The sequence below is a fragment of the Genypterus blacodes genome, unplaced genomic scaffold (assembly GCF_046128005.1).
Source record: "Genypterus blacodes isolate CSIRO-AG114 ecotype Tasmania unplaced genomic scaffold, CSIRO-AGI_Gbla_v1 ptg000085l_1, whole genome shotgun sequence".
Classification (NCBI taxonomy): Eukaryota; Metazoa; Chordata; class Actinopteri; order Ophidiiformes; family Ophidiidae; genus Genypterus; species Genypterus blacodes.
In genome coordinates, this window is record NW_027466890.1 from 1,362,956 (window position 1) to 1,381,251 (window position 18,296).

Below are 18,296 nucleotides of genomic sequence, written 5' to 3' on the forward strand. Positions count from 1 at the left end.
TGTGATCTAAGGAAGCTGACCTATAGCAAACCAGTCCCCATAGGAGTTGTGTGTAAGCGAGAGAGAGCAAGCCAGCGAGAGAGAGAGCGTGTGTGTGTGTGTGCGTATGTGTGTTTATCCTGCAGGACCACATTGACCTATTGAATGAACTCCCTGCTGTTTTAGTGTTGAGTGTTGTAAGGTAGAAACTGACAGAGATGCAAGGCGCAGACAGACAGGCAGACACTGGCAAATCTATACCGCGGACAAAAGCACAGCCATTTCCAAGCTCCTTTCCTCACGTTTCCTCCAGCCAAAAAAAGCTGCTAATTAATTTACACTGTCAATTAGCCATAGATGATAAGCGTAACACTGATGAGCCGCTTGACTGGATTTTGATAGCGATAATTTGGTGGCAATGCAAACATTTGTCACAAGTGTGCGCAGGCAGCAAACAGAGGCCTCTGGTGGCGTCCCTGCATGTTGACACCATTGTCTTCCTGCAGGTGGAGGTAAAAAAAAAATAGGGATGGGGACAGGCAAATTACAAGCGGCACCGTAACACCAAACAGACACTGATGTTATTTTGGTTTTTACAGGGAAGGATGCGCGGCTCTACGTGTTCAGACTGAGCGCGCTCAAACGAGGCCTGGAGGAGAGGCAGCTCGTCAGGAACAAGTGTGACAGCCGCGAGAATAAACTGGAGAAAACTAAAGGTACACACACACACACACACACAAACATACACTAAATATGACTCAGATTGGGGATGGGGGAGTCTTCCTGCCTGTGGGATGGTGCCAAGAAAGTCTGATAAGTCTCTGTCCGTCCTTTTGTCCCAGGCTGTCATTTGTACTCGATAAACACACACCACAGCTCGGAGCTGAGGATAGTAGCAGCCATCAGGAACAAACTCCTCCTCATCACCAGGAAACAGTTTGAAGGCTTCAGCGCCGTTGCCGCCGGAGCTGACTCACCAGTGGAGGAGTTTCAGTATATACGGGTAAAAAAAACGCCACATGAATGAATAAAGTAAATGTCACCGCTCAGTTTCAATACTTTTGAGCTGGTGTTGGTTGACGACTTCCTGTCTTCTGTCCGGCAGGAGATCTGTCTGTGTGACCCACCTGTGGTAATGGCGCTGGTGGATGGGCCGACGGGGGAGAATGACAACATGATCTGCGTGGCCTACAGACATCAGTTCGACCTGATCAATGAGAGCACCGGAGACGCTTACCGGCTGCACCACGTAGACGCCAACAGGGTGAGGCAACCACACACACACACACACACACAGACACACACACGCGCACACACACACATGCGTACATATTTGATTTCTGATTCTTACAACCTGACTCGCCTTTGCCTGCAGGTAAATTTTGTGGCAGCCATTGACGTGTACGAAGATGGTGAGGCCGGTCTGCTGTTGTGTTACAACTGTGAGTATCCGTTTAACTCTGAAATATGATTTAATCCGACGCCAAATCTGAACTTTCACAGCATGAATTGGCTTTTTATGAATTTCTGGAAATTATGGAATTTTTCTCACAGATATTTGCTACTATAAGAAAGTGTGTCCGTTCAACGGCTCCACCCCTATGATCCAGTCCAACAGCTCCGACTTCCACTTCAGCTGGAACCAGATGCCTAATGCTATCGGTAGGTTTCCACGGCAACAACGAGCCCCACCCTGCCTACGTCGCTGGCCTGGCCTGAGCGAGCTGTCTCCATGGTAACACCATGGACAGCCATAACCATCCAATTGGTTTATGTGCTTGTTTGTGCGAGTCTGTGTATGTGTACTTATGTGTGTACGGAAAACAGAACACAGCTGGTTATTGAACCATGTGCTCCTGTGTGTCCTATAACGTGGCGCCATTTATATAAACACACGGAACACTATCATTTTCTATCTGGACATGTTAAACTCTATGGATCGGCCAATCTTAGCAAACAATAATCAATGAAATCTTTAATGCTTCATGCAGTACAGGTTGCAGTGACATCATACATTACCTCACACCTCAAACCCTCACACACAGAACAGTGTGAGTGTGTGTTGCTGCAGGTAAGTAGAGGTTTCATATTAACTGCCCCTGTGTTCTTGTTGTTCCGCAGTTTGTGCGTTTCCTTACATCCTGGCCTTCACAACGGACTCCATTGAGATCCGACTGGTCGTCAATGGCAACCTGGTGTACACAGCTGTGGTCCCAGAGCTGCAGCTGGTTTCTTCAAGGGTCAGTATGATGGACAGGCTGAAAACATAGAGAACAAGTGTCTGTGCTCTGCTTTTTGCAAGGTTTGAGTGTGAGGAGCTTGGTTGGTTTTTGCATTATGTTGAGGATTTGGAATGTATTTACTACCTAGACAGATGTTGTCAGACTCACTGTAAAAAAGTTTTTGAGAATGAGATGAGTGAAAACTAAGGTTCCACAGGGTTCACTAGGTTATGAAAGTGGTTGTCACTCTGTGTATGGGACCACATGAGAGCACTGGGAGCTTGCAAGTGCAGTTGGAGGGAGTCGCTCTGCGCTACAAAAGTAGCTGCCTCAGCTCTTGCATTTCAATCAATCTTAATGGCCCCAGTGGGGAATATGGCTGCGAATCTGCATGGCTACATACCAACAATACACTCGTAATTCATATACATAGATAATTTAAAATAATCTACAATGTGCACCAACATCAAACAATTATTCTCTTCCTTTAACTCTCACTCTCTTGTCTTCCTTGTCATAATTTGATGATGACCTTCATCTCCCTGTTGCTCCTGTTTAACATCATTTCATACGCTTCATACCTTCTGTTCTCCCCAGTCGGACATCTATTTTCTCTCGTCGGCTCCGGTGAGTTCAGCGTCAAACTGCAGCTCAAGAGACACCAGTTCCCAGAGTTCACCCCAGACACCCACCAGCTACGAGATGCCCGTGTTCCCCTCGCCGCTCAGCGACGGTAAGCATGTACATGTAAAACCACCACATGATATTGATACGCTAAAGAAAGCATTGTCAAGTTTTCAGTGTTAATACTGCCTACTGAGCTGTTTGACTTTGAATCATCGTGCTATTTTACAGATCCTTTCGTGTAAACTTGTCTCGGCAGAATGCTTCAATGTTTCCTTACTGTTCTGCAAAGGACCGTGTTGATAATTTTTCCGTATTTAACTACTTCATGACAAAATATTTTAGATTTCTTCTTCTGTTTCCAACAGTTTCATTTTGATATGAATACCAACTAGAAGTAGTAGCATGAGGATGTACCAACTTTAGCCTGCTATCATTGTCTTCGTTTTTAACTTGTCATTTAATTGCCAAGGCCGCGTGACCGTGTGGTACTACAGTGGTTTTGGAAAAACTGACCTTGACATCCATAAAGCTTTATATACATACATAACCATATATACATACATGTTTATTCTATATGTAATGGTGGATTACCTGTTGCTTTGGCATTGATTCCCCCCGCCATTCAAGGGACACAATAAGTGTCCTTGGAGGCAGAGAATGCTTTCAAGGATGATTAAGGATCAATACTTGCCCCTCCCTTTAACCTGCCAACCCACTTTCACTCCCTCCGTCATCTTTTATTGTATATTTGACCACTCAGAGGCCGGACTCCCCTCCCCCCCAGCTTGCTGACCTCTTCCTAATTGATACAGCTGTCTGCCATGGGGCAAATTTCAGGCTCACAGCTGTTGTTAAAGTTGTTAATGACGTATAGTTCTGTCATTCAGTGTCAGCCAAAGGCCCAAACACTGATGGACGATGAAGGTGTGCCTGCTCCTCAGACTATTTTTGATCATGTGTGTAGTGGATGCACACTCGTTCAGAGATGCATTATTCGATTCCAAGGCTTGAAGGAAATACGCAGACCTCTTATTAAATGTCCTGGTTGTGTAGCTCCTGCTGCACCATCACGGCAGCATTTTCCTCTTTCCCCTGAGGGGAGCTGATATTTACAGGTCCCATTAAGGCTCACAGCCAAGCCGGCTGGACTGTCACTGCTGCAATTAGCTGAGGATGGGCTTTATGCTTTTAGTCTGGCTGGGGTAATATTTTCTTTTGAAAGGTTTCTCATTTTAATGTACCAGCATAACATGAGTCTGTCTCACAGGGAGAGACTACTCTGTGTGTAGGGAGTGTGTGTGTGTGTGTGTGTGTGTGTGTGTGTGTGTGTGTGCGCGCCTATATGTACTGTATGTATCGTGTGTGTGTGTTCCGTTTGTGTAATCCTCTTCTTCATCCCTGGTTCAGATTCTATTCGGATCCCCTATGGTACCAAGCTTTCCCTGTACATGTCTAAGGATGCTGAAGGTACTGCAGGATTCTCCCACAACTCCTCCACATTTCATGAATATGCTCATACGCTGCCCCACTAACATGCACATGCTCCCAGAGTGTATCACCCTGTCTGCTCCAAGGCAGGATGTTGACTTGAACGTTGGTTGAATGTTAAGTGAACATTATGTCTTCCCCATCCCCCCTTCTGTCTTCAGTAATTAAAGCGATGCGAGTGGGGGGGGGGGGGGGGGGGTGATATGCAAAGTAAAGAGTGAGGCAAAGCAGATAACGTCGATCTACACTGAGGGTTTCCAATTTACGGGTGGTGCATAAAAAGGTATGCATGAGTGCAAGAGGGGGGGGGGGCGGGGGTGTGGTGTTTGTGTATGAGCAAGGAGGAGGGAAAAAGGGAAATAAAAGAGGGAAGGAGAAGACACGTCTGCCGCAGCATGATTTACAGATTGCACTGTCGCCATGGAGACTTTTGTCAGCCCTCTCTTCGATCCAAAGTGGTGGTCCAAACAGTGGTGCCACAATCTGGGGGAGGGGGAGGGTTGGTTGATGAAGGACAGAAAGAGAGGGGTGGAAGGGGCGCTGACAAAAAATTCCATCCTCTAACCGCCTGTGTGTCTGCCGTATCTGCTCCGCGGGGAGGGTTTCTATCTAATACAATCGCATCAGTTATGCGAACAAGATGCTGTTTCTGATGTGGCTGCTAGTCGCCACCTACTGTACCTCCACTGGCTCAAACCACGCGGTGCGCCAAAAAAGCTGCGGCAAATCTCCCTTCTGCTTTGGAAAATTGGACCCCGGCAGCATTGTGCTTCAATCACACCCATACTCATTCATATTTTTTGGCCAGTGTGACGGGACTGTGATGACTGTGACTTCCCCCGGTTCAGAAACGCCAAAGTGGAATGTATCGGTCGCATGTGATTGTACAGTCCAGATAACTGCATGCTTCTTCTGCGTTTGGTTTTTAATGCCACTGCTGTCTGGCAGTTGGGGGGGGGGGGGCTGAACGAAAGAGGAACTGTAACAAGCGTAACACAGTGTACCTGTCGAGCATCAGCACTGACCCTCGGATTCTCTCTGTGGCTCTTTGCTCACCTCTTGCCCACTGACATTTGAGATAGACGCTCCTCTCTGTGCGCAGTCTAGCCGTAGCATTGATTCAGCCTCATCCATGTTACGATTCCAGCCTGTCTGAATGGGAGCAGATAGCGGCGCGGCCCAATGCTGCAACACCGCGCCCCCATGGTGCAATTTGGCACTGCGGTTTGAGACACTGCAGAGTCCAAAACTCACTCACATCCATTTAATTTGTCGCAAACAAACTTTCATTATAATCTATTCAGAATAATAGATCGTCCGACCTGTCATACTATATAATATCATTTCTAATAGCTGCTGGATGATGAATTTATCTCAAGATAAAGCTGCTGTTTTAATAAATAGGACCATCAATCACTTCGGAGTGTCTTCATTTGAATCTCTCCATCTCCCTGTCTTGCCTTCCTTAGCGTGCAAATGTAGGATGTGGACTGCTCCATGTTCATCCTCTCCTCTTGCATCCGCCGCATCCGCCTCCAGATTCAAATTAATATTAAATGTGTTTTGAGAGATTCATACGCAGTCTCACGGTTAAAAACATTTCTAAAATAAGAAATAATGCTCATCCTGGTCATTCTAACTGCGCTCATTATCATTTAAAGGACCGTACCGGCCATTTTGCGCACCTTGGCTCAAGAACCACACATGCTAAGATCTCATATTACCAGATTGATTTCCTGCATTTCAGCCATCTATCGGTTCCAGTTCAATATTGGACGCTATTAAAACTTGCAGGGACTTGAATCGTTCTTGAGATAAGTAACCAATCACAAGAAACACATTTTTCTTGCAATTGCACATACTCTTCAACAAAACATGGAAAACTCCCGACATTAAACGCCTCACATTCTTCCGCCTCTATGTCCCCACGTGTTTCCCATGTCCACGCTTCTTTGTTCGATGTCATCACCGCTCCTTTGCCACCCTAACCTTCACCTTCTGTTGTCTCCTTTTTCCGTCCTCCTCTTCCGCCTCTCTTGGTTCCTTCCAGGTGAGTCGGTGTGTAAGCACATCTTCAAGATCCCGCTGTGCAACCTGGTGGGCCGCAGTATAGAAAGGCCGCTCAAGTCCCCTCTGGTCAACAAGTTGATGTCGAGCCCGGCCCCCGCCGCTGTGATGCCGACACCCCTCACCTCTGCCACACACTCCCTCTCCCTGTCACGCATGGAGATCAAAGAAATAGCCACCCGCACACGGAAGGAGCTGCTCGGTAAACAGTCTGATATGTGGCAGTACTCAAATTCTTAAACAGTATTTCATGTATTGCGATGCTCCAAGGTCATCCATTAAAATTGTACTCCAGTAAAAGTATATAATTTTAACTTGAATATCAAAAGTAACAAGTGCTCAAGAAAGAAGGAAAGGAGAAAAGGAAAGTGTTGAAAGAGAGAGAGATGGAAAGCAAGAAAAAGAGAGAGAGAGAGAAACAAGGGAAGGAAGGAGATGTTCCTGATGGGTTATTGATATAAAAGTCCAACATCTGCCTCCCAAAATGGAAGTACTCACTCTGCTACTCATCCTGCAGGCTTAACAGAGGAGCCGGGTGGAAAGTCAGACAGTGGAACAGTCAAACAGAGGAAGATGAGCAAGAAGAACGCAGAGGAAGATCCCAAAGCACGAGCGCTGACGTCAACAAACAGCGACAGGTGAGCGACAGTCGCCGCCGACCGCAGCACACATCGACCCGCCTCATGTATATTGCATATTGTGAATCGTATCTTTCTGTCCGCACCAGGTTAGACTCCACTGAAGCGGACGAGGACGTCCAGCAGCATTGTTCGTCCAGTTCAGAGACGGAGCCAGAGAAGGTGGTGCTGCGAGCCGAGAGCCCGACCCTGGTCAGCGCCTTCGGCCTCTCCTCCACATCCTTCGAGGAAGATGTCCTGGACCTAAAGTGAAGACAATCTCATTGTGCACTTCCTCTCTGCCCACCCTCTCCTGTACTGTCACCATTTTACTTTGCTTTGTTGTTTTTTTTGTTAATTTCCTTCATTTAAAAAGAAATTTGGCTCACTCCTTGTGTTTATATACTATGTCTCACGTCTCACTATTGGTTGGACCACATGTGTACAGTGGGAGATCAAAGACGTCTGTGCGTGTGTGTTTGTTTTCGTGAGCAGTCCCTCAGCTACTGTGTGTTGGGTGTTTGTGCAGAAAATAACCCAAAGAGGAGATATTATATACGATACTGCGGTTTATTCAGAGTTCTGCAACAACCTTGAAATAACAAGTGAATGTAAATCTGCACCGAGGCACGACAAAGTCCCACAACACCCTCCTGAAGTTTCTAGAGCTTAATATGTGTTGTATATTATGTGATTATTTCCAGTCCGCTTTCAAATGGTGTGTGATATATGCATATGTATGTGTACATCTGTTTATACATGAAGATGCATACGCACTGACAGGCATGTATGCCTGTCATGTCTGTAATGCATATTTATAGATATATTATAAAAACACATTTTATCCCCCTATTTAGTAAAAAAAAAAAGTGTTTTATGCTCTGCACATATTAGTCCTCATTGTTCTCCTTATTCCCAGTATCCAGGTAGACAGGGCTGGAGGCAAAGTCTCCCACAAGTGCCATTTCCCAGCATCCTCCACTGAACTCCATGTCTAAACAGCCATTATCTGATGGTGTCTGCCAGCAGTTGGCGTGATTGTCGTCCACATTTGTAACTTGGTCACCTACAGCTCACATTCATTTTCACTGAACAGTGGCATTGCACTAAACCTTTTGCCCCATAAGAATGATCTCTACCTTAAACCTGCATGACTTGCCTTTGCTACACGTGTTGTGTTTTCTGCACCAAATGCTTCTCGGAAACCTACAAGGTGTGTGCTCTCGTACCACACAGAACAGCATAAAGTAAAACACAGCCTGAGATGACACATGGAGGTGGATGTGAAAGGTCAGTAAGTCTTGTAAATGTGATGCTGTGAGGAAGGACACTGCCTCTCTGCAGCTCAAAGTAGGATCATAGAATAAAACTTTAACTAAGTTACACTTAAGAATAGCAAAACAAAATACATAACTGGATACATTTCAGTAAAGGTTTAGTAAAGGCATTTTTGGAAAACTTGATATATTCATATATCTACATAACATGTAAAATGTCCTAATTTGCAGATGGGATTTATAAATTATTTAATTTTAATTAAGAAGTTAGTTTTGCTAAAATGGTCCGTTTTTAGTTGGTAAGTAAATTCGAATCGACATTTAGTGGAGAACTTATCAAAACGTGTTTCAATGCATTTCTGTTGGTATTGACATCCACGTCTTGCCACACAAACTCTCTCCTTTATTACTCCACAACATACAAATAAACGAGGCATAACAAGTCATTTAAATTCCGACAGGAAATGACCACAAACGTTTCCGGTCAGGAAAGTATTGTAGAAATTTTCAAATCATACTAATATTGGAAACAGCAACTTTGCATTTCCATTGCCGGAAAATGAATCCGCCCCGTGTATCACTGTGTTTACCCAAACCAAAGCGTCCAGGTTCCACTGACCTGCAGAGAACTAACTCTGGAGCAACGGTTCGGACTGTGCTGTGAAGTATCGTGATAGCGCCTTTGTGTGGTGGTAGTGCAACACTGCAGCCTTCAGATCTTGCATGAGCCTGACGCGTTGCTGTGCCTCCTCTTTCTCCTCCTCTTCCTCTTTTTGGTCCTCCTCCTCCTGTTTCTCCCTATAGTTGCCCGTTTCAGTGTGAAGCACCGCGACACGTCAACACAAGCAGACATTTAAAAAGGGATGAACAAGGTGGCGGAGGTGTTAAACTTGGCGTTTATTACTCTGAATGAGTGTGTGTGTGTGTGTGTGTGTGTGTGTGTGTGTGTGTGTGTGTGTGTGTGTGTGTGTGTGTGTGTGTGTGTGTGTGTGTGTGTGTGTGTGTGTGTGGGACCGGCAGTAACAGTTTGTCATCGTTCCTCTTTCTCGCTCCTGTGTTTCTATCTTGTACTCTTTGTTTCTACCTCCCTTTTCTCCCATTTTCACTCTTTCTTTTGTAGTTGAATCAATATTTACTGTTTAGACTGTTGCTGAACCACTCTGTGATATCAAAATGATGGAAAATGAACAAAAAAAACACCAAGTGTCTTAAAAATATTGTATTGCCATCGTTTTTAATGCCAAGTACTACTTGTAAATGTTTGTGTATCAAAATGTGGCCTCAAATGAAACTGAACTATATTATTATTATGATTGTAGTTATAATTTCAGCAATTATTTTAAACAAGTGCTGTAGACCACTGCTGTGAAAGTAGTCGATTCTGTTCATTGATATGTAATAAATATTTATGGAATTTGAAGTCGTTGTGTGTGACCCCTTAGAATTGTGTTAGACCATGGGAACACACTCTCCGTCACACACACGGACACACCCAAATGTACTGCAATTACTTTCAACACTTGGGGGGGACTATTACATTTCCATTTTTGTCATTAGATTCTGATATTTATTCATCACACCTGAAAAACATTCAAGAATTGCACTTAGGTACTCATTTAATAAACTGATATTTTACAAAAGATTCCATTTTAGTGAAGTGACTTTCCGCTGAGAATTTAGTATTTTTATACAAAAATGCAAGTACAAAAAATAATCAAACACCAACATGTGTGTATTTCTTTAAAGTTTCCAAAAATGTAAAGCAAAACGGAACTGTACAACGCTACTTCTATCAGACTTTCAATGCTTTTGCTTGCATGTTGGTTATTTTGCAAGATATTTGAGTATTTTTAGATTGTGATACTGAAATACTTCACTTGTAACAGGCCTTTCAGATCAAGATCCAACAGTATGACCTTCAGAAAATGGCCAGTGTGACAAAAATACCCACTCAGCCTGGCAAACAATACAATAGGATTCAACTGATGCCCTGACTCGAAAGAAATAGGTAAGGATTAGACATGAAGGTTGGCAGGTAACAGGAGAAAGTAATGGCAGGGGCAAGACTGCTGGAAATGCTATCAACGGCCACATGGTGGAGATCAATAATGCTTTGCTTGTCTGTTCACAGTAATCCGGCCATAACTGAACTGAAATACAAACCTTTTTGGATCATTGTTTACTGAAATGGAGATGCAGGTGAGCCTGCACCAATTGAACACGAGACGGTTCTTACCTAATAAACTGATCTCCCAACAGGAAAGAGCAAAGAAAACAAGGTAACTGAACGAGACTCCAGAATGGTTGTTGTGAAAACCAAACGCACAAAAACAACAAGACATCTCCACGTGACGCAAAATCTGATGTTCCCACAAATATCTGTTTCTTCAGCTTGCTTAACTGCAGTGTTGGATGTGATTTTGGAGCGTGGTTTCTCTCAGGAGAAAACCTGAAAAATGGAAATCTAAGACCTACACATCCCTGTAACAGCTATATGTAAATATGAAGTCATACATAAAACTAATATTCAGGATTATCTGGAGTAAAATGAGAGCTCTGAATACTTTCTGAATGCTCTTTATGTAGCACATTTGAATTACACTGCATTCATATATGTATGTGGAGCCTATATATTAAACACATATAGAGAAATAACCTACATTGTTCCAAATATACATGACTATTTGTGCAAGACTGCATATAAAGACAACATATAGGGCTTAGGTGTAATTTATTGTGATTATTTGAGCATTTACTGTATATTAGATTTCACACATTCACTACATTACATTACATTACGATCATTTAGCAGACGCTTTTATAAAAGCGACTACATTACATTAACAACCATCACAGAGGGGGGAGCAATTGAGGGTTCGGTGGCTTGCTCAGGGGCACCTCAGCAGGGACTCGAACCGGCGACCCTCCGGGTCCCAAGCAGAAGCTTAGAGTTGCTGATGGTTTGCACAAGCTGCAAACCATCAGCAAGGAGGAGGAGGAAGGAGTGGATGCGACCTAGTTTCCTTTGTCCTGACAGGCAGGTTGAGACCAAGCAACCCAGCTGAGGCTCACACAGGATCTAGCCACACCCCTGTCACTGGCATACTATTATAACTTTTACCTACATCCTATGTAGAGTTAAAGCCCTTTCATTGAGAGATTAGTCCCTGTGTCAATAAACTCCCCCAACTTCTGAGGGTCTGTTTTTTCTTTTCCCTCTCGAGGTTTATCTTGTAGACACGAAAAGCTGAATCATTACCACAAACACACGCCATTTGAAGTTTAGTCATCGCCAGTCAGAAAATCACTCGCAACAATCATCATCCTTTGGGAAATTACTGTCATTACTGTACAAACCCATGCATGAGTGTATTGATAGAGAAATAAAATGTTTTTTGTTTTTTTTGTCAGTCAGAGCTAAAGATAATATCTAATATCTTTGCGGGGGTCAACTGGCCCTATGCATGTGCGGTGATCTTATATACCACAATGATATACATCTCCATTCTAAGTAATGTCCTGTGTTTTTACTTACGTCTTACTTCCTAAAAATTTGAAATGCAAGCTTGTGAATAACCTTTCATTTCCAATTTTGGAGTAATTTCGCTTAAATGAAACCCTGAAGCCCTTATGATTATATCTAAATTGTACTGCATCCCTTGCATTAACATGAGGCAGAGACAGTTTCATTCAATTTAATGTTCGTCTTAAAGTCTTAATCTGAGACTAGTAACAAGTAAATTTAATAAAAAAGGAGAACAAATCTCACAAAGGAGAACTATTAAGGTAGGTACTCCCTACTTCTGTCGGCTGAACACGCGAGTGAGCGCTCGCCTGTGTGTCTATATGTCTCCTTTGTGGCCCCTCAGGATGCGGCAGTGAACAAGACTCTTCCATAAGAGGAATGCTGGAACTCGCTGCTGGAAAGCTTCACGGATCACCTCTCACTCACTCACACACACTCACACACACTCAAACACCAAGCGGGGTCCTCTCGACTGCACACTGGAGCTCACTGTCTTCCCACATTTAGGCCAAATTAACAATGTCATGTTTGTATACTCAAAGGACAACTCAGTGACACAATTCAGGTATGAAATAGGATGTAAACCAGTTTATTGTCAATGAAATATCACTATATATATTAAAATGCATAATAAGTTAACTATACAATACTTTTGACATCAAAAATACAGTAACACAAGTGAAACATTGGAGAACAGACGTCCTCAACAGAAGTCTCCCCTCTTCCACTTTTAGATGAAGCCTCATTTCTTCTTCCAACAGCCTTAAAAGGAACTTGGCACAGTTAGGATCATTAACTTGTGTGGCAATGGAGCTGTGTTAATAAACCTCTGCTGAGCACTCGACCCATCACGAGTCTCCGTGCCAAGATCGACAGTGCCTTTGTTGAATGTAGCAGGCAAACAAATCTGAACTCAAGAGAGGGAGTATAAACAAAGGAATCAAATCCTCCCAACTTGATCATAACTGCCATGTCCATTCATCATTGGGATGGCGAATCGGACGGTGTAAACACTGGAAAATATGCAACACTGCTTTAAACGAATGAACGCAAACGTCTATCAGTGATTGTTTGATTCCATCAGGTCATGTCTTTCAGAAGTTTCAGAGGAAACTAAACTAAACAGGCAACAACCTTCATTTTGCATTTCAAATTTGCAACTTCAAATAAGCTTCACTGGTAGACACGTAGAAATTGTCACATTTTTAAATTGTAATTATAATATAACAATAAAGATACTGATGGGTTTTCATCAAAACCCAGCATCGGTGTAATCCAACACCGTATATTGCACTCCCTGATAGTCTTGCTTTGTAAACTCTGCCTTATCTCCATGCAGGTCACAAACCATGACCACCATCAACATTGTTGATTCGACAACATGGTGGCTGTCACTTCCTGCTTTTAGGGAAGTTAAGCGTACACTGCAACCGCCAGGATAATCTGCAGCGCCATGGAGAAACACGGTATCTGTCCCACGATGTAGGCGAGGGATCGGGCCGGCGCTCGCAGGGCAAACAGGTACGCTACACTGTGCAGGACGCGCGCCACAGAGAAGGCCAGGAAGTGAAGACGGGCGACAGGAAGTGAAGGTCCGATCAAGGAGTAAATGGCACCCAGTAACAGGAAGGGAAAGATGTTCTCCATGTCGTTGAGATGAGCTCTGAGAGAGTGTGAACACAATTCGGGATAGTTGTTACAGATGTGTACAGACACACACACACACACACACACACACACACACACACACACACACACACACTCACTCACATCTGCTTCAGTAGAACGTTGCCTCTGCCAGCAGTGTGACTCACTTTCCTGGCTGCTTGTCTATAGTCTGGTTGTGAATCCTAACGTGTCCCATTCCAAATTATGTGAAATGATCGCTTCCTTTATGACTTTCACTAGAATTGGAATTTGGGGGTTGTGTTGCAACACCCTTGAGTGAGTAAAACAAGGTGTGCTTAGTAATGCCTGAATAATGTTGAATGATCAAATCAATTTAATATCTGCTTTGTGCGTCACATGCATCCAACCCTGTAGGACAAGCTCAGACTATACATTTTACGATCCACACATTTTTCCTCTTTCTTCCCCACCCATCAAGCAAACTTTTCAATATTATTCGAGGAAACGTTCCCAGAAAACAGTTGTGATTCTTGCAAAAAAAAGATGATTTTTGTTTCCTGGAACATAAACCAATGACCCAGACTAGGTCAGCCTGACGGAAGAACAAGAGGAAAGAATTCACTGGTAGGAAAACAACACTCAAAAATTTCCCTCACTGACTGTTCATTTTCTGACAAGTTAAAACAAAAACAGTCACACGCACAACCATGCTGCCAAGGCTGCCAACACGAGCAAAGCCCACACACACACACACACACACACACACACACACACGAGGTAGAAAAGGTTGGATGCACTGATATGATCACTACTATTGTACATGTTTGTACTTATTCTGCTGCAAAAATTCACTAAATCACAATCTCTTCAATACATTCAGCACATAAGATTTCAGTGTTGTGATATTTACATATAATAGGATATACAGTGACTGAATAACAACACATCCACATAGGAATACTGTAATAATGTTATATACACTCTGCAATGTGTTCCAACGAATTTTAAAATAGTATTACAATCATTATTATGATACAGGAATAAAGTGTATAAGAATAAAAACTTTCTGCCGCCTCACCTCCTGCATCTCTCCACGTATGGATCCTCTCTGTGATACTGTAAACCTCCGTGTCTCATCGCGTCCTCGGGGTTGGCAAAAGCCTTTCAAAATAAAACAAACAAAAACAAAGTCAATCACAGAAATCGCCTCTCAGTCTCTGCCACTTATCTGCACAAAGTCACTCACCTTCTTACGCAGCCTCACTTGACCCGTTACTATCGCGATTACATACATCTTCATCACCAGCAGCACGCCGTAGAAAACGAAACAGGAGAAAACCTCATTTCTGATCATGATGGATCGATTGTTTCGTCTTTGATCGATTATCCGAGGAGAAAGTGAAAAGTCGAGGGGTCCGGCTGAGTTTGGCGCGTGATTTACCGAGGTCCGTCCCGCGGGCAGACTTTTGTTCTGTGGGTGCCTCCACCCACCCACACAGACAGACAGATCACGCCGGTTCAGAGACAGAGGAGCCGGAATCTTTAATCGTTTAATTGTGACTGATACAGCTCGGCTCGATTAAAAGAAGTCAGGGCGCCTTAACACAACTGCTGCTGCGCCTGCTGTTGTTGTTGTTGGTGGTGGTGGTTGCTGTGCTGTTGCTGTTGCTGTTGCTGTCGTTGTCGTCGTCGTCGTCGTCGTTGTTGTTGTTGTTGTTGTTGTTGTTGTTGTAAAGGGTTGGATACAGGTTTATAGGTTTTTATACTGGATACGTACAGGTAATCAAGGCTGTGATCCAATCAAGAAACTGTATGTGAGCGGCTGGAATGAGTAAAAAAGTTAGGATTTCCTACATTTACATCCCTTGATTCCTTTTGAAGAAGGATAGTGTTTTTATGAAAAATTTTTTACATGATAGTTTGTCTATCTGTCAGCAGGAGTAGTCGAAAAACTGTGAACCAATTTTTATTAAACTTGGTGGCCACTTCTGGCATGATGCAGAACTCATAGAAGTCATAAAACCAAAATGACTCTGATTATACATGTAGAAGGTCTGGACTAGGTCAGACAAAAGTATTACCTTTGTGTTTTGTTTAATTATAGCTCATTCTTCAGAAAGTGCTGCCTCTCTAACTGTAGAGCAGCTGTATGTAGCTTTTGAAAAACATTGGAATTTGCTCAAATCCTCATAACATTCCATTTGTAATCCAAACCATCATGTCTCTGTCACACCACCTACTGATACAATCTGAGCAAAACCCCAGTCTCCTTCTCTGAGACAAGACATTGTTTTGTATTTGATTCTGTATGAAAAGCACTTGACTCTTGAAACTTGAAATGCAATGACTATAATGCAGCACAATAAAAATCCCAGGTCCCAAGTCTTTCATTATTTTCAAGCTGCATTTTCCTGTGATAAAGAGCAACAACAATGTAACTGACAAAAAACAATTGCAGACTTCACATTCATCGCTTCATAAGCCTGCAAATAGATTTTCATACTGCACAGAAATGAATGTAAATTAAGGGCTGTCCACAAACACCACAGCATGCAGAAATGGACTCAGTTGTAATTGAGTAGCAAAACACCTACAATATCAGTGGTATAGTCCTTTAAATGGTTCAGACTAAATTCTACTAAATGGGGAAACAACACCACCTCTTGTTGTAAAGGCTACACTGCTGTGTGCATCGCAAACGTCAATAACAAAGTAATGTATGAATGTCCGTGCACAAAACAATAATAAACCAACTGTAAAATGTCATTAAAGTTCCACTGGCTTTATTTGATTGGCGATGAGCTATCTTAGATCCGATTTGCTTTGTTTTTTTAAAAATCAAATTAAACAAGCCATATCCCTGCATCAACGCTACAATTCCTGTAAATAGATGTAAGGTTGCAGACGACTTAGAAGAGTCGTTTGCAAGTTGAATTTCTAGTTAAGACATTTATTGCAAAGAAATCCACACAATGTCTGTGAATATGTATTACCATGTTGCTTTGTATTTTGGTGTTGGGCCTTTTTTGGTTTTAGCGGGCCTGGTTGAGTATCAGTCATCAGTGCCTTGTGTTTGCCAGTCCATTGTGGGGGAGCTCCCTGAGCTGCTATCATCACAACAGTCTTCCGCATCGGAGAATGAGGACATGTAGTGGAGGCCGGTCACTCTGTGGTAGCCTCCCTGGAGCACCTGTGGGTAGGTTGCGAGCTCCATAGCCCTCTGGCTAAACCTACTCGTTGACACATTCCACATATCAACCAGCTGGGAACACATGGCACAGCCCATGGCCGATTAGTGGATCCTACCAGAATAGGCAACAGTTTTTAGAGTTATGGCCACACTTATATGCACCTTTTACATATGAGAACAAACAGAGCAGTTGTATCCTATAATGGGCATGTACATGCAGATGCTAGTAATACACTTACGTATGTATTGATTTAATGAATTTCAATAGAAAGAAATGTGATTTGTTGTTTTTTGTTTTGCAGCTCATTAAAGAATAACTAAACTATACATAAAACATTTTTTGAGATGATAATCAATAAATTGTCAATAAATATTGTATTATACCGTATTATTTATGTTTTCAGCATAGTAGCCTATGCCTTACTGGAGTGTGAAACGGTGAGCACACGTGAATGCCAGTGCCAGTGAGTAAGTGTTTCCATAAAATATGCTGAGGATTTGTTTTTCCAATTAAAGACTTTGCCTGCAGCAGAGAAAGAAGAATGGTATTGGAAGGGAGCTACCAAAGAAGAAAGTACAACTACTGATCGAGTTTCAACTTGTTCCCAGCAACCACAAACCATAGCATTCTCACATCCAGCCCTTCCTTGAGGGCACCAGCTAAAAGGTTACAGAGTCAGATCAGGCCCTCCACGTGTTTTCTATCTTTCAGACACACCATGTAAATATTTACAGGGTTGCTGCTTGGAAAAAAGACTGAGAGATGGGAAGAGCAGATTTGGTGCGTTTCACTCCCTGCAGCCAGTCTGCTCTCAGTCCAGGAGACGATGCATCTGGTTACTCATTCCTCTGCAGATCACTGCAGCACATACTGTAGCTTTGACTTTAGCTGGACGCAGACTCACTACAGGCCCCAATCACAGCTGCTGCATGTGTTGCTTCACTCTGACAAATGAATCGCTTCCTGTGTCCATACAGTTGTCTTGATGAGTCTTGGTCATCTTTGTTGTTTGTCTTGTCTTCAGTACGAGGTCATGGCTGTCATCAAGGAATGATAACAACCATCTGAGGAAAGAAATGGTTTGGAAGGTTATAATTTTAAAAGGGTTTCATATATCTGCCAACGTCCCCAAGCATCCTTTTTGGGAAAATTCTGCTCTTGTAGCATACTGTTGGGGCAAGCATCTATTTTAACCTGCCAAAATATCTGCCTACACTGGGAGTGTGAACACAGTAGGGTGGGGATGACCAGCACATTCTCCGGCGAGTAATTTGGAAAATGAATGCCAGGGTGGCAGGGTTGGAAGAAGAGGGGGATGACTGCCGAGGACTGGTACCAAAAGCCTGCGGCATCCAACCAGTGAGGGGACCACCACTCCAACTCATTCCCCCTCCAAAAACAATGTACACTTGTCAGCCACCACTGCGCAAAGGGACTGTATTTGGATTGCCAGCTCGATGGTTGCCCCTGCCGGGCCCTGGTAGACACAGAGGCTACCATCTGCCTAGTGGGACCTGGCCTCTTCCCATGCACCACTGGCCAACTCGCCATGACATGGGCGCCTACCAGCATGAAGCTGGAAATGGGGATGGGAGGCATGGCCAATATGAAGTGGGAAAAGATGGTTGAGATTCAGGAAGGCAGCCAGAAGATTGTGCATAAATTCAGGCTCA

At 43.4% G+C, this 18,296-nt stretch overlaps 2 protein-coding genes across 4 annotated transcripts in view; one reads left to right on the plus strand and one right to left on the minus strand.

The window, feature by feature from the left end:
- garnl3 (GTPase activating Rap/RanGAP domain like 3) overlaps positions 1-9,697 on the plus strand; it is a 45,206-nt gene extending 35,509 nt beyond the window's left edge. For 2 of the 3 annotated variants that reach the window (XM_076158714.1, XM_076158715.1), the window contains exons 21-31: positions 579-695; positions 822-982; positions 1,085-1,243; positions 1,355-1,421; positions 1,534-1,641; positions 2,101-2,219; positions 2,799-2,934; positions 4,236-4,295; positions 6,367-6,585; positions 6,901-7,021; positions 7,111-9,697. In XM_076158714.1, the coding sequence (XP_076014829.1) occupies positions 579-695; positions 822-982; positions 1,085-1,243; positions 1,355-1,421; positions 1,534-1,641; positions 2,101-2,219; positions 2,799-2,934; positions 4,236-4,295; positions 6,367-6,585; positions 6,901-7,021; positions 7,111-7,273 (1,430 nt within the window). In that variant the 3' untranslated portion in view covers positions 7,274-9,697. The remainder of the gene's footprint in view (positions 1-578; positions 696-821; positions 983-1,084; positions 1,244-1,354; positions 1,422-1,533; positions 1,642-2,100; positions 2,220-2,798; positions 2,935-4,235; positions 4,296-6,366; positions 6,586-6,900; positions 7,022-7,110) is intronic. The other variant, XM_076158716.1, reaches the window with a different exon arrangement.
- A 2,672-nt stretch (positions 9,698-12,369) lies between these two features.
- Positions 12,370-15,305, minus strand: ptges (prostaglandin E synthase). Its single transcript, XM_076158620.1, has 3 exons — positions 14,679-15,305; positions 14,511-14,593; positions 12,370-13,466 (listed from the first exon to the last, which is right to left on the minus strand). The coding sequence occupies exons 1-3, from the start codon at positions 14,784-14,786 to the stop codon at positions 13,217-13,219; spliced, it is 441 nt and encodes a 146-aa protein (XP_076014735.1). The 5' UTR covers positions 14,787-15,305; the 3' UTR covers positions 12,370-13,216.
- Positions 15,306-18,296: the final 2,991 nt, after the last annotated feature.